Source organism: Phalacrocorax aristotelis, chromosome 4 (assembly GCF_949628215.1).
Source record: "Phalacrocorax aristotelis chromosome 4, bGulAri2.1, whole genome shotgun sequence".
Lineage (NCBI taxonomy): Eukaryota > Metazoa > Chordata > Aves > Suliformes > Phalacrocoracidae > Phalacrocorax > Phalacrocorax aristotelis.
The window spans coordinates 57,313,983-57,327,013 of record NC_134279.1 but is presented as its reverse complement, the minus strand read 5'-3'; the positions used below and the strand labels follow the sequence as shown (position 1 = coordinate 57,327,013).

The 13,031-nt window shown below is 34.5% G+C and overlaps 1 protein-coding gene across 2 annotated transcripts in view; it reads left to right on the top strand.

Moving 5' to 3' along the window:
* SLC30A9 (solute carrier family 30 member 9) overlaps positions 1 to 13,031 on the top strand; it is a 37,761-nt gene that overhangs the window by 16,157 nt on the left and 8,573 nt on the right. The window contains exons 9-16 of one of the 2 annotated variants that reach the window (XM_075091594.1): positions 960 to 1,062; positions 4,421 to 4,476; positions 5,843 to 5,978; positions 6,393 to 6,432; positions 6,885 to 6,956; positions 7,428 to 7,535; positions 8,782 to 8,947; positions 10,085 to 10,200. In XM_075091594.1, coding sequence (XP_074947695.1) covers positions 960 to 1,062; positions 4,421 to 4,476; positions 5,843 to 5,978; positions 6,393 to 6,432; positions 6,885 to 6,956; positions 7,428 to 7,535; positions 8,782 to 8,947; positions 10,085 to 10,094 — 691 coding nt within the window. In that variant the 3' untranslated portion in view covers positions 10,095 to 10,200. Of the gene's footprint in view, positions 1 to 959; positions 1,063 to 4,420; positions 4,477 to 5,842; positions 5,979 to 6,392; positions 6,433 to 6,884; positions 6,957 to 7,427; positions 7,536 to 8,781; positions 8,948 to 10,084; positions 10,201 to 13,031 lie in introns of those variants that run through there. The other variant, XM_075091592.1, reaches the window with a different exon arrangement.

Below are 13,031 nucleotides of genomic sequence, written 5' to 3'. Positions count from 1 at the left end.
CTCTCAGAAATTTTTTAAGGGTGACCTTGGAAGTGAATGTTATGTGATCAACTATATGATTTAATGTATGGCAAGGGGCTGGACTTCTGCTTCCTCTAACTTTAAATACAATTTCTTGGCATGTTATTGTTAAAAAATGTAACTACAAGACATTCTTAGTACTTACTTGTAACACTTATTTCATCTGAATACTTGTAAAAATTGCCAGTAAGCTAAAATCAAGTATATTTAAAAAAGGAGAATGTTGTAATCCTGTAGTCTGATTTTCTTTGCAATATGATTGTAACAATTAACCTACTGATTCTGATAATGTTTGAAGTGAGAATGTAGACTCGGATTTTAGTGCTGATAGTTACCTTTCTCTGTGCAACATAACACAATGCGTACTCCAGTGAGCTTGTAACCTGTAATGTCACACTGAACATCTCAATGGAAAAAATTCCATAGATTTTTTTTACAGCATAATCTAATGACAGCTTTGTCTTCCTGTCTGTTGCCTTATGTTTGTATCCTACTGGGAATTGCCCAAGCCGAGACTGAAGTGGAGAACCTTGCACTTCAGTATTGGGAGGGGATGTATAGGAGACGAGGGACTGAAGAAAGAGAGAAGGAAATTGTTAAGGCTTGTGTTCTCTCACTGGTAGGCACTTAGTTGTTATGACTGTGATGCAGTTTTCAGGAAGTGCAACTTATTCACGACTGCTTAGAAGTTAACGATTTTGGAAAATTAAATTGTGTATCTTTACATACCAGGTTTAGCTGAAAGGACTTTTTAACAGTAACCATGCAGAAAATGTGTATGCCTGATCTGCCTGTACAGGTCTCTAATGATTAGACTGATATTTGGTTTCACCACTTGCTGGCAGGTAATGCACGATTACACAGCACTTGTGAATTTGCTGAAAATAGTGAAGACCAAATAATCTGTTGTTGTTTATCTCATTTCTCTTTGTTTTCAGAAATGGCTTGAATTTTTTCTTTAAGCTACTTGCTTGGGTTTACACGGGTTCTGCAAGTATGTTTTCAGAAGCCATACATTCTTTAGCAGACACATGTAATCAGGTGAGTATATTTTCCATTATCCTTAAGTTAGCCCTTGTAATATTTTTTCAGGAATACGGACAGATACTTATAGCAGATGTATTACACTTGAAAGCAATAATTCAGTCTACTAGCGTTCCTTAGTTTGCCTGTACTGTCTAAATAGCAAACACCAGAGAAATGAAAAGTGTTTTATTTAGGAGGACCAAAGCACATGGCAAAATATTATTCTGTACAAAGTTTGCTCATAGATAACATCAACATTGTAGAGAAGCCTAGAAATTCCAAGTTTATTAGCCATAACTCTTATTAAAAATGACTGTCATATTGTGCTGTAGTGTATATTCACAGTGTTCTTCCTGTCCAATACCTGTGATCATTTTTGTACTGTTTTGTATGGTTTACATGCTTCCTAGAATTAATAGTAATATATTCTAGGAGGAAAAAGACTAGTACTTAATCTAATAATCATTTAAATAATTTTGAGGCAAAACAGGTATGTTATAAATAAACAGTTTCATCTGTGAGAGGGTGTTTTTGTGTTTTACTTGACTAATAAATAATTTCTGGTTTCAGTCATGCAGATTACAGAGGCTGCCCAGAGTGTGACAAGCTCTGTGTGCATGCAGTGGGAGGAAGATATACTCTTTTCTCTGTGTGTGTAGTATACATGCATATTTTTTAGCTTCCCAGAGACAAAAGCCAATCTCACTTAAAAACTAGTGTTGAACATACAGTTTTTATCAAACTGAAGGCAGATGAAAGCATATTTTGGCAGAAATTCACATTACTTTAGAAATACTGCTAAGCCCAGAGCTCTTCCTGCTGTTCCTCAAGCTGTTGTTACTCTGTTGTAAATTTACTTGCCAAAACTAGTGGTTTCAACTAGTGGTTTTTTACAGGTTTATCTAGGTGCTCTCTTTTTTATTATATTGATGCCAGTAATTTGACGGAGGGTTTATAAGCTAACAGTAAGATAACTGACCTAGTCTAGAAGCCTTAAATGCAGAAGGAATCTAGAAAGTCACCTGTAATTATAAATAAAATCTTTTTGGATGGTGTTTGGATTAGTATTTCTGCTAATACAATACTATTTGTAATGCATCTACATTACTTCAAACCACCTGCCCCAATTACTTCTGTTCTTCTTTTCTAAACTATTGTTTTCTCATATAATTGATTGATTGTTCCATACTTAAGTTGCAATTTATTTTTCCTATAACTATCAAGATGAAAGTGTACCAAAAATTCTTAAATAGGTTATAATATTAGTCAAATATACAGACAGTAGGAAATAAGTCCCAGGACAGGCTTAATTTTGTTTGCCACAATGCACATGCAGGATCTGACCAGCCTTATTTTTAGGAATTAGTGTTGGAACAAGATCTCAGTAATTTGGGTTACGTGTTCGTTCCTCTCTGCCTTGGTCCCTGCTCCTCCTGGACATGAATGATGTACCAGTCATCTTAAAGTATTATTGAGTGCCTGTCCAGATAATAAAAAAAATAAAATTGGGTGTTTTTTTAAAAAGTTGAATTAATGTAATGTAAGAATGAGACAAATCAGAATGTAGAGTCTTAAGTTTTTCTAGAAATTAATTGAAAGAGAGGAGTTGTAGTAAGCAGAACGATACTTAGCTACTTCATGGATTGTAAGTGGGACTTGAAACTAAGATAATGTGCAAAAATATATCTCTCTTTTTATTTTGGTTAAATGTTAACTTGAAATACTTCTCCTGTCAGGAACTGTAATAGAATGACAGACTTCGTTTAGTCATCTCCTGGTAGAATAATGATGAGAATTTGAGTGTCTTTGTTTCTTTTTCTATTCCTAGACTGCCTTAGCAGCCTCTCAAAGCACAAGTAGCCACATACCTGGCACATTTACTTTGATAGGTGGTGTGGCAGACTCAGAGCTGGGCATGTAATACTGGTGTGCAGGGACAAAATTAATGTTGTGTTTTCCACTATTTTCTTTACTATGCTTGAGGCATACATTATGAGACCTTGAAATTTCCCTTTATCCCAGCATAGAAACAATCCTTTTTGTTGCAGTTTTTGATATAGCAAGGCTTTGGAAACAAAAAAAGTATTTGAAGATGAGTGGCTGAAATCCTTCTGCAGCTCAAGCAAGAGGAGTCCTTGGATAGCTTGTGACTCATGAAATTCAAGTCTTGTGCTTCTCCAAATTTGAGGAACGTATGGAACCTTAGAGCAGACTTAATATCTTAAAAAGCAGTTTAACATAATTTTGGCTACCTTTTTGCTTCAGTTGTACCTAGTATGTTTCTCTGTCCAGAAGGACTGAGTTGAGGACTCATATTTTGTTTGCTGTTTTCCTGTAAATGGTTTTATGCAACCTTTCAGCTGTTCCAGCTGTAAAGTGAAGACAGGGGTGCTACTAACTCAGCTGGTAACCCTTGGAGAGTTTTATGGGGAGGCAGCCTTAAAGTGTGTGACTTTCTTTTTCCTTTTCATTTGGCCTATAAATTGACACCAATTTTTAGGTGAACCAAGTTTGATAGTGGTATTATGTGTGACTTATATGTGGTAGAGCTGTTCTGGTTTTTAAATGTGAAACTTAAATGTTCCACTGGAAATGTGGGTGGTTTTTTTTTTCAAATATTTGAGTATGTGGTTTTGGGAAAAACACAGGAGAAACCTTGCTGCTTAGAGCAGCTTGGTGCTGTGAAGACTAAAGTATCTAAATTTTAATACTTGTTGTTATGTTAAGTAATTCATATTCCTAAAACAAAGCATGTGCTTTTCAAAATCAGGGTCTGGATTTATAACTTACTGCATCAATAGTTTAATACATGCCTAATTAAATATACCCCAAATAGGCCATTTAGATAGCGAGAGGTTTTTATTTCTTCTGCCAAAATAATTTTTTTCTTTAGTTTGGAGAATACAAAGTTCACTACTGAAAGAAGCTGCAGTGTAAAATTATTGCTTTAAATGTAGTATTCCATCACCATAGTCTCTGGATTGTTTCTTTTTGATAGGGACTTATTTAAATAGCTTTGTTCCCTGAACAACTTCATTCCTTCACATTGAAGCAGAGCAACAACACTTGTGATTTCATGTAATGGTCACTTTTGGTTGCAATTCTGAAACTGTAATTAAAAGTGTAGATATATACACACACTGTGCAATTACCTATATTTATATAAAATTAACAATTTTTTTGGGGTGGTAGATTTAGATGGCATATTTGGGGATTATATTCCAGCTCTAATAAAATATCAGTAACAAAGCATATGGGTAGATCAGCAAGTTGCATCTGCTATTATCTTTCAAGTTCAGTTGATATAGAATGTTTCTAAATTTTTACTTTTTTTTTTTTTTAACAAAGGTTTTTCCTTTTTGTCCTAAAACAGGCATTGCTAGCTTTGGGCATCAGTCAGTCTGCAAGGACACCTGACCCTAGTCATCCGTAAGCTTTTTGAGTAAATAATGATTTTGATAATTATATATAGGAGTAAGATCAGTTCTTGTGTGTCACCTTGTTATTTTTAATTCATAATTATTAATTATTAATCTATTCATGTTTGTATCATTTCTGAAATGCATTGTTTCTGACTTTACAATAGGTAAAATAAGAAAAGGGATTTCTTGCAAACTGCAGAGTTTTAGCTTCAGTGGCTTGATACTTTTTTTTTTGTGGTATGCTTTTTGATATGTATTATTTTAATTGACATTATTTCTCTAAGTTATTTTAGGCTTTTCTGCCTCTTCCAATGGATAGAGTTACTTTGTTTTTAAACACTGTTCATGTGAATGACAAGATTTTTTTTTTTAATAAAAAATACAGGTCTCTACCTATTTTCAACAGTGTTTTTCTGCAAGGCAGCTACTTGTATCATAAGGAGATCCGTTTGACTTAAACTATTCTGTTTTTTATCTAAGTAATAGTGATATTATTGATAAGTTCTTAAAATTTTATTGAAGTTAGAAGCTATACTCTCCATATTTTCTTGGTGTTGACCTGCTTTACACTTCACATGTTTGAGCAAGTCATTCATACTGTAAGCACTAGTTCAGAATATGTCTAATTTACAGAATTAAACTTTTCTTCATTAAGAGCATTTGCTTCATTAAGAGTAATTTGAAAAATGTTTTAATCTTGAATTTGTCTAAATATTTGTTGTATCTCCTTCCCCTCTCTCACTTTTTTCCCCTTCTTCCTCAATATAGTCCTTTGTACTCTTGGGTTTTAAATGTTGCTATAGAAATGTACTCTTTGTAGTAGCAGTTAATACCAAAACCAAAGGAATAAAGGTATATTTTTAATATTGCTTTTAGCTATTCCCACTACTCTTAAAAACGGCAAGCGTTGAGTATCTGCAGTTAGCTGAACTACTTAATGATGTCACAAATTTTACTCCCTTTAAATTAGCATTTTATAAGCAGCCAGTTTACATATTTTAAGGCTAGAGTTTTCATTTAGAAGTAGCAAGTAGAATGTAAGAGTGACATGAACGTTGTTTTGGTTTTTTTACAGTAGTAAAATTGTAAGTCTCTGTGCAAGAGCTAGTACACTTGTGTAAATAACTTGTTTAAAAATGAGTTAGAAAAATATCTATGCTTGATGTCCTTGTGTGTACTAGATATCCTTTTCCAGGTGGTTTGCCTTTTTTTTTTCTTCGATTAGGTTGGATTTAGCAGCTTTGTCTTAAATAGATCTGAGCCATACAATGATAATTTAAGACATGTAAAAATGAATGGAAAAAAACTTGTAGATGTGTTTGCAGAGATACAGAATTTTATTTTCCTAAATCACTTTCTTTGTTTTCATCTAGGTATGGTTTCACAAACATGCGCTATATTGCCTCCCTGATTAGTGGGGTGGGCATTTTCATGATGGGTGCAGGACTGTCTTGGTATCATGGGATCATAGGTTTACTCCACCCTCATCCTATAGAATCTCTGCTCTGGGTAAGCTAATTTTGTTTGGTATTATATCTAACACTGGTGACTTAATAGAAAGTAATGGCACAGTCTGAAATTCACTTCCTGAGTCAGTTTGAATCCCAACACAATTAACTGAAACTATCCTTAATGAGAATGTATTTTAAGAAAAAAATAATGTTAAGCTATGGCTGATCTTACAGCAAAATGAGCTGTTCTTTAAACCCTGCATCTTCCCTTCATGCCTCCCAAGAGGTCCTTCTTTCCTATTTTGCAATATATTGCATAATTCAAATATTGTTGATTGCCTTCTGTTTAGGGACAGCTACATGGCACAGTGGGTAATGAGGTTCTGGAAGGCTGCGTTTGGATAGTCTGTGGTGAAGAATTCTGTACAAATATGCATATAACATAATAATTGAGACTTTTTTTTCCATACAGGCGTACTGCATTTTAGCAGGGTCATTGGTATCTGAAGGAGGTACGCAGTTTCAAGAAATATTTCTATTTAAGTACTCATAATCTCTTAAGAGTACAATGTGAGTAATTACAGTAACAATTGGTTCTTGGTTACACAGTAAAGTTTTGAGCTCTGTTGCAAACACTTGTGTTATAAACAAAAGAAAAAAGTGGGAAAACTTTTTTTTCTTATTGGCCTATATAACAAGCAGTTGAAGAACACATCATTTGGAAAGTATACGTAGAATGCCCTTTTGGTATTAAACTATCAGTGAGTATTAACTCTCCCGATTTGTACGGAGACACGCATGTAGAAAAGAAGGTAAACTTATGCTTTGTCATTATTCAAAGTATCAATAATCGGAGCTTTCTTGATGTTCTGTTATGATATGAAGAAAAGTTCCCTCCTTTCAAAATGGAAGCTGATCTTACTGCCTCTAACCATTTTCAGCAACTACTTTGGTGTCGTTTCAGCTACCCTTCTTGTTGCTATAAACGAAATTCGCAGGAGTGCTCGAGCCAAGGGTCTGTCATTTTATCAATATGGTATGTGTTGTTATAGCAATAATGTATGTAGTTTAAACCAGAATCTATTCACCAGTAATTGCATAATGCATAAACATTTTGTCTGTTTTGCCTTTCCCCTTGCTTTATTGATCTGTTTTCTATTCTAGTAACAAATACATCTTAGGTGAATACCTAAATACATTAGGTGAAAACCTGTTGATTTAAGTAACACCACTTAGATACTTTTACTAAACTACTTGCATTTTTCAGAATAAATGTCCCTTTAAATTTTTTCAGACGTTTTGGAGAAGCTTCCATAATTGGCACAGGACTTGTTCTGTGTATTTATAAACACTTTCAGAAGTGTGTGTATATGCAAAAATTCAGTTTATACCTATATACTTGTGGAATGTTTCTCTGAAGTTGCTGGTGTTAGTATAATTTGTTAAGTACTGTGGATAATGTGCATAAGCTTTCCAAAGCAATGTAATTTTTTTATTGTATACACAGTCGTGCAGAGTCGTGATCCTAGTACAAATGTAGTGTTACTGGAGGATGCTGCAGCAGTTCTGAGTGTGGCCGTAGCTGCTACCTGTATGGGTCTGACTTCTTTAACAGGTAAAATTCTGCCTCAAACTGAGACAGGCAAGATGGGCGTTTCCTTCTGTGCCTGATATGAACATAGAGCATTTAGTTTATATTGGTTGACTTAAATACATCTTTACTCTTTTTCTGATACTTATACTGTGAAAGTTTCTGGAGGTTTATACTGTTCTCTGATCTTATTTCTAGTAGTTTGAGGTGAAAATATTTAAAGTTGGGATTTTTTTTTGTACGTCTATTATTGGTGGGGTTAAGCTTGAAAGAGTACATGCAGATGGGTCTCACTTTTGAGCTATTTTGTCATACAAACTAAAGGATGTTTTACTAAAGATAGATTTGTTGTAGTCAGTTATGTAAATCACTTTGTGCTGTGGGGGGATTACATAATCTGAGCTTCCTTATTCAGTGGCATGCACTTCCATGTGCATGTGCGGAGGACTTAAGGAAGCAGTTCTTTCGTTCCTTTTGATTCGTAGTGGTATCAGCGCTATTTTCAGATCACAGCAGCTGCTCCAGAACAGTGTGGCAAATCTAACTCAAGTAGGTAGGGTGATCTGTATGGCAACTGGCTCAAAGTCTGGTTTTGCTGCACAGTTAAGTTTTCTGAAGAGGGAGATTGTTTATTTGTCCTTTTTAAAGTATTTGCTTTGGCTTTCAATTGTTTAAAAAATAAATATGGTAGTTTTTCTTTGTCGCTTCTAATAAGTTAATTGCAGGTTTCATTTTTTTTTTTGTATAGAAGTCAGTTTTTTATTCCATCACTTGTTTCCTTCATAAACTTAAAAATGTATTACTGTTTCTACAAATCTCAATATGAATGAATACATGTTTAAAACTTGGAAGTACTGTATTCTAGAAATGGTTAATACTTGCAAATTTTTGAGTTACTGATAAAAGAACTGACTTCTGTGTTGCTACATGTTTTTAGATGTATATAATTTTATATTAGTAAAGGTAAATATATACACAGAAACCCAAATAGCGGACAAGAGCTTACTCATCTATTAGTCCTGCAGGAGACAGGAGTAGCTGAGGGACAGGAGGGACTTGAGACTTTATCTTAAGATAACTTGTTTTCTTCCAGCTTCATCTTGTTGGAAAGAATTGCCAGTGCATTAAAATACAAAACCAAACCAAACAAAAAAAAAAATCCCACCAAAACCCTCAGAAACCCCCCATGTACTCTTTTCAGTGTGAAATCTGAATGATCTGCTATGTTGTAGAAGTGCTCTGTGAAATTAATTTGACATGTCTCGTTCAGGAAACCCTTATTATGACAGCGTGGGGTCTCTAGGTGTTGGAACTTTGTTAGGAACTGTGTCAGCGTTTCTAATCTACACTAACACTGAAGCCCTGCTGGGACGATCTATTCAACCTGAACAACTGCAACGACTCACTGAGTTACTGGAAAGTGATCCTGTAGTAAGGTAAGACTCTTTACAGCTCAATCTCTACTAAGAACAACAAAAAGCAAGAAATAACATTTGGAAAAAGATAGTTCAAGCACTTTAAATGAGAAATCTGGTGACATTGATTATTCTTAGGGTGGATTCTTCTGCATTGAGATTTTAGAATCTTAATTTCTAGTAACTTCTAGTTTAATAAGCGAATACTCATACCTCTCATGTTCCACAGCTGAAATAAAATTGCAAATATGTTCTAACAGTTACATTAATTACAGGAGTTGACAATGACTTAATGAGAGAACCATTGCAAACTTAAAACTATTTTCAAATGCATGAAATACAAGCACTTAAATGATGCTGTAATGTTGCTTTTATAGTTTATTAGCACTTAAATATTTAAATTCTGTTATTGTTAATATTCAGTGTCTGGAATTCTGTAGCAGTTGGTAGGGAAGTGCTGCAGTAGTATTATGATGTAATAGATTCTGCATATTAGATGCTTACAGAATGAACTCAATGCTAATTTCTCTTTCTTTGAAAATCTGCAATTTGTAGTGAAATGAACCTATAGCTCATAATAATTCTGAAATCTTGTTTAAATGCTTTTTAAGGAGTTATTTTAGCTTACTTTAACCCTATTAACCTTGATTTAGAAGAAAAACCATTTTTGTTAATCTTTATTCAGGAATAAATTTCTTTGTAAATCAGATGGAATATTTTAGTGCCTTTTTAAAAAAAAATTTGTAGTCATTACTGAGCTCTGGAGGGGAGAAAAACCAAGCCCATTAGTTAACACCAGAATACTTGAAAGAAACTAAGTGCTGCATTGTCTCAGTTGCAAGCAACAGGTCTGAACGATATGCCCTTCATTTCAGAAGCTGAACAAGATTCCTAATTTGGAATAGAGCTCTGTTAGAATTTTCACATGTCAGTAACTATACTCTGTTAAAGTGTTTGTTGTGGCCCTGGATTAGTCTGAATGGTGGAGCGTGTGTCAACAGTGCTGTGTTAGAGTAGGTGAGTTCATGTGATTATTTGTACACAACTGCTGTAGTTCCTTTTTCCAAAGTGCATGGGTGGCTTTTGCTTCTCTTGGGCTGGAATCATAAAACTTCTCCTATCTCAAGCACCATTTTATATTATATTCCATTTTTATAGATGGCTGTAACCTTTCAACAGAGCAGACAGTTCATCTCCTTCTTGCTCTAGACATTTCTGTAAAACAAGAAGTATCTTTATTTTTAAAAAAGCACAAAGGATAAAGTGAAGACTTGGTAAGAAACTGTGTTTCTCTTAACATTAGAAGCTAGAACATATTTAGGTACTTCTCATAACACTGCTTGCTGGACCTTCTGTATGCACTTGGTCTTGAGTGATGTCTTTCTGAGATCCGTTACATTATCTCCTTTGATATCTTCTAGCGCACAATTTGTCTTTGACCAGGTTCTTCTCATAACAAGCCTAATACCTTGAGCTTGGTAAACTTGCATCTTCTAAGAAGACAACTGGTCTTGATCTAAGAATTCTTTTGAGATGTAAACTTGTATTACCCTTGCTTGTAACTAGACTTCCCTTGCTCTTTCCAGGAGGGTTTGCAATCTTTATTTTCAGATGTGTTTTGACAAATATGGAGATATATTAGGGAATAATTTAGTATTCATCAGAAGTTATTTTAGATCCAAATTGACCAAACGATTCAGAGGGTCTGGTTTTCGTTCCCCCTGCCCCCATCACACCACCACCACTTAATTATTATTCTAGCAGTAGCTTGCCTGAACATCATGTTCTGCTGCTAATGGTAAAATATTTGATTTATCAGACAATAGTAACTGCTGTACTAAAATAAATAATCTGTGCTGTTGATCTCTTTTTCAGCTAAGTCTTGATTTATTTATTTATTTAAAAGGGTTGTTTGACAAGACCTACATCCCCTAAAATCTTAATGACTGGAATTAATGCTCTTAATATATAAATTCCCCACACACACACCTTTTTCACTATTTTACCTTGGGTTGTCAGGTGAAGTTGTCTTTAGTTAAACAGATTGCTGCATTTGCTGTTTTTAAGTTTTGGCACAGTGTTGTTAATCTGCTCTTTTTTAATTCTCATCTCTATTCCAGGATGAAAAAATAATTGGCCTTCACAGTTATTCTTAGTTCTTTTTACTCTTGAATGCAAGTTATGTAGCCTGCTGAACTAGAAGCATTTTTTCCTTTTAGATGTCCAGTCTGCTTCTCTGCTACTAATAGGGAAATGCTTTGTTGTACTAATATATTATTTTGCCTTTTTAGATCAAGAAAACAATGATTATTGCATGTTTCTGCCTATTCTGTATCATCAGTAACAATTTTGCCATTTCCATCTAGTAGCAGGCTTGTTTCCATGTTATCCTTTGTTTTGCTAAGCTTAAAAATGTTGGCTTGTATCACACACAATACCTTTTTTTTTAATGCTTCTCCTATCGGTGTTCTGGGCTTCATAATTTCTCTTTTAGGCTCATGGCTATTTATTTCCCCTTCCTTTTAATTTTGCTTGGTAATTTCTAGTTGTAGCCCTTATTTCATTTGTGATCCAAAATGGGCTTTCAGTCAGAGTTGTTCTCAGATGGAAAATTATTTGATTTCATTTTTTGCTATACAAACATTCCATTCTTAACTCTGATTCACACCTTTGGTGCCTAAATCTTTCTTGTGTTCAGCTTAACTGAAGTGTAGGAGATTAGGCTTTCAGAACTGTGAAATAAAATATATGATGTGGTACAGACTATCCCGATTCTGTTCTTACGAAATGTAATCACGGATCCCTAGGCATAAGCTATTCTTGGTGACAGTTTCATCTTTAATTTTTACTTCATTGTAACAGCTGTTGGGTAATTGTGCTACTGTTGTGCTGGAAAACCTGTCATTCTGGTTTGAGGGGGAGGGTGGGGAAGTATTACGACTGATGGCTAAAAACCAATAACTTGATGGCCTCTGACAGATTGTGTTTTGTTTTTTTTTTTTTAAAAATGTGAAACTTGCTCTTTTCCCTAGTCTGAATTGAAGGTGTCTACTAGCCATCCAGAAGCTTCCATAGGCAAGCTTTGTAGCTTAAGTTTTAGCATACAAATTTGTATTTTTGAATTATTAGTATTTTTCTCCTCCTGACTCACTGTCTTATCTTTTCTGGACGGATTATAAGCAGTAACGTAGACTTCTTTTTTTTTTTTTTTTCTTCACGTTTACAGAATATGCATCAATCCACTGAAGTTTATCAGGTTACTGCTTAATGAGAATCTCAAATATCTGTTGTTACCTTCTTGCTTGGTTCTGATAGGCACTTGATATATCTTCAATATTTTTGAATCACGTGGATTCAAATTCTCTTCAATAACCCTCACTGAACCACATCCATTATCTTAAATACCCTCTTGTGTGAGGAGGTAGTTTGATGCTGGTTAATTTGCTCGAGTTAATACTGTTTTGATTTGGTAGCTTCCCACGGAATAGCTGTGTAAATTTGATTGGAGCTGGAAATCCTTCATTGCTACCAGTAAGCTGATAGTTCTTTTAATCTGCTTAAATGTTTATTGAAATGTAAGTTTTTGGTGTCCTTATATTTGGGTCATGTTCTATTTAGGTTTTTTTAAATGTGCTTACCCCTCTTCCACCCCAAGTATTACAAGAAATATTCCATAAACATTTTCTGTGACTGTTCATCTTAAATTTCTGCCTCCTGTTCTTTGTCAGCTGTTCACTCTAGCAGGCCACTTCCAAAATATATGCCTTCCACTTTCTTCTTGCCCTGCCTGTGTATTATAAACATTCAGATGAGAAGAAACATTTCTAGTTGGGGAGAGTAAATTTGCTTAAGACAAAGGGCATGCTAAACTTAAAGATGCTGTGAAATTGCACAACTTGGTAAAATGAAGGGGGGGGGGGGCAAGTTTAGTACTTTCCATCAAGTGAGCTCTATTGCTAAATGTAAATTTTGTGTTAGAACTTCAAAAATTGTCAAGATTGCATTTTTCTGTTAGTAGAACCAGAGTCTTAGGAATATTTTATAGTTGATCTCAGATACTTGTTTTGCTTTGGAAATGTTAGGAGAAAGAATTTAAAAAATTTGA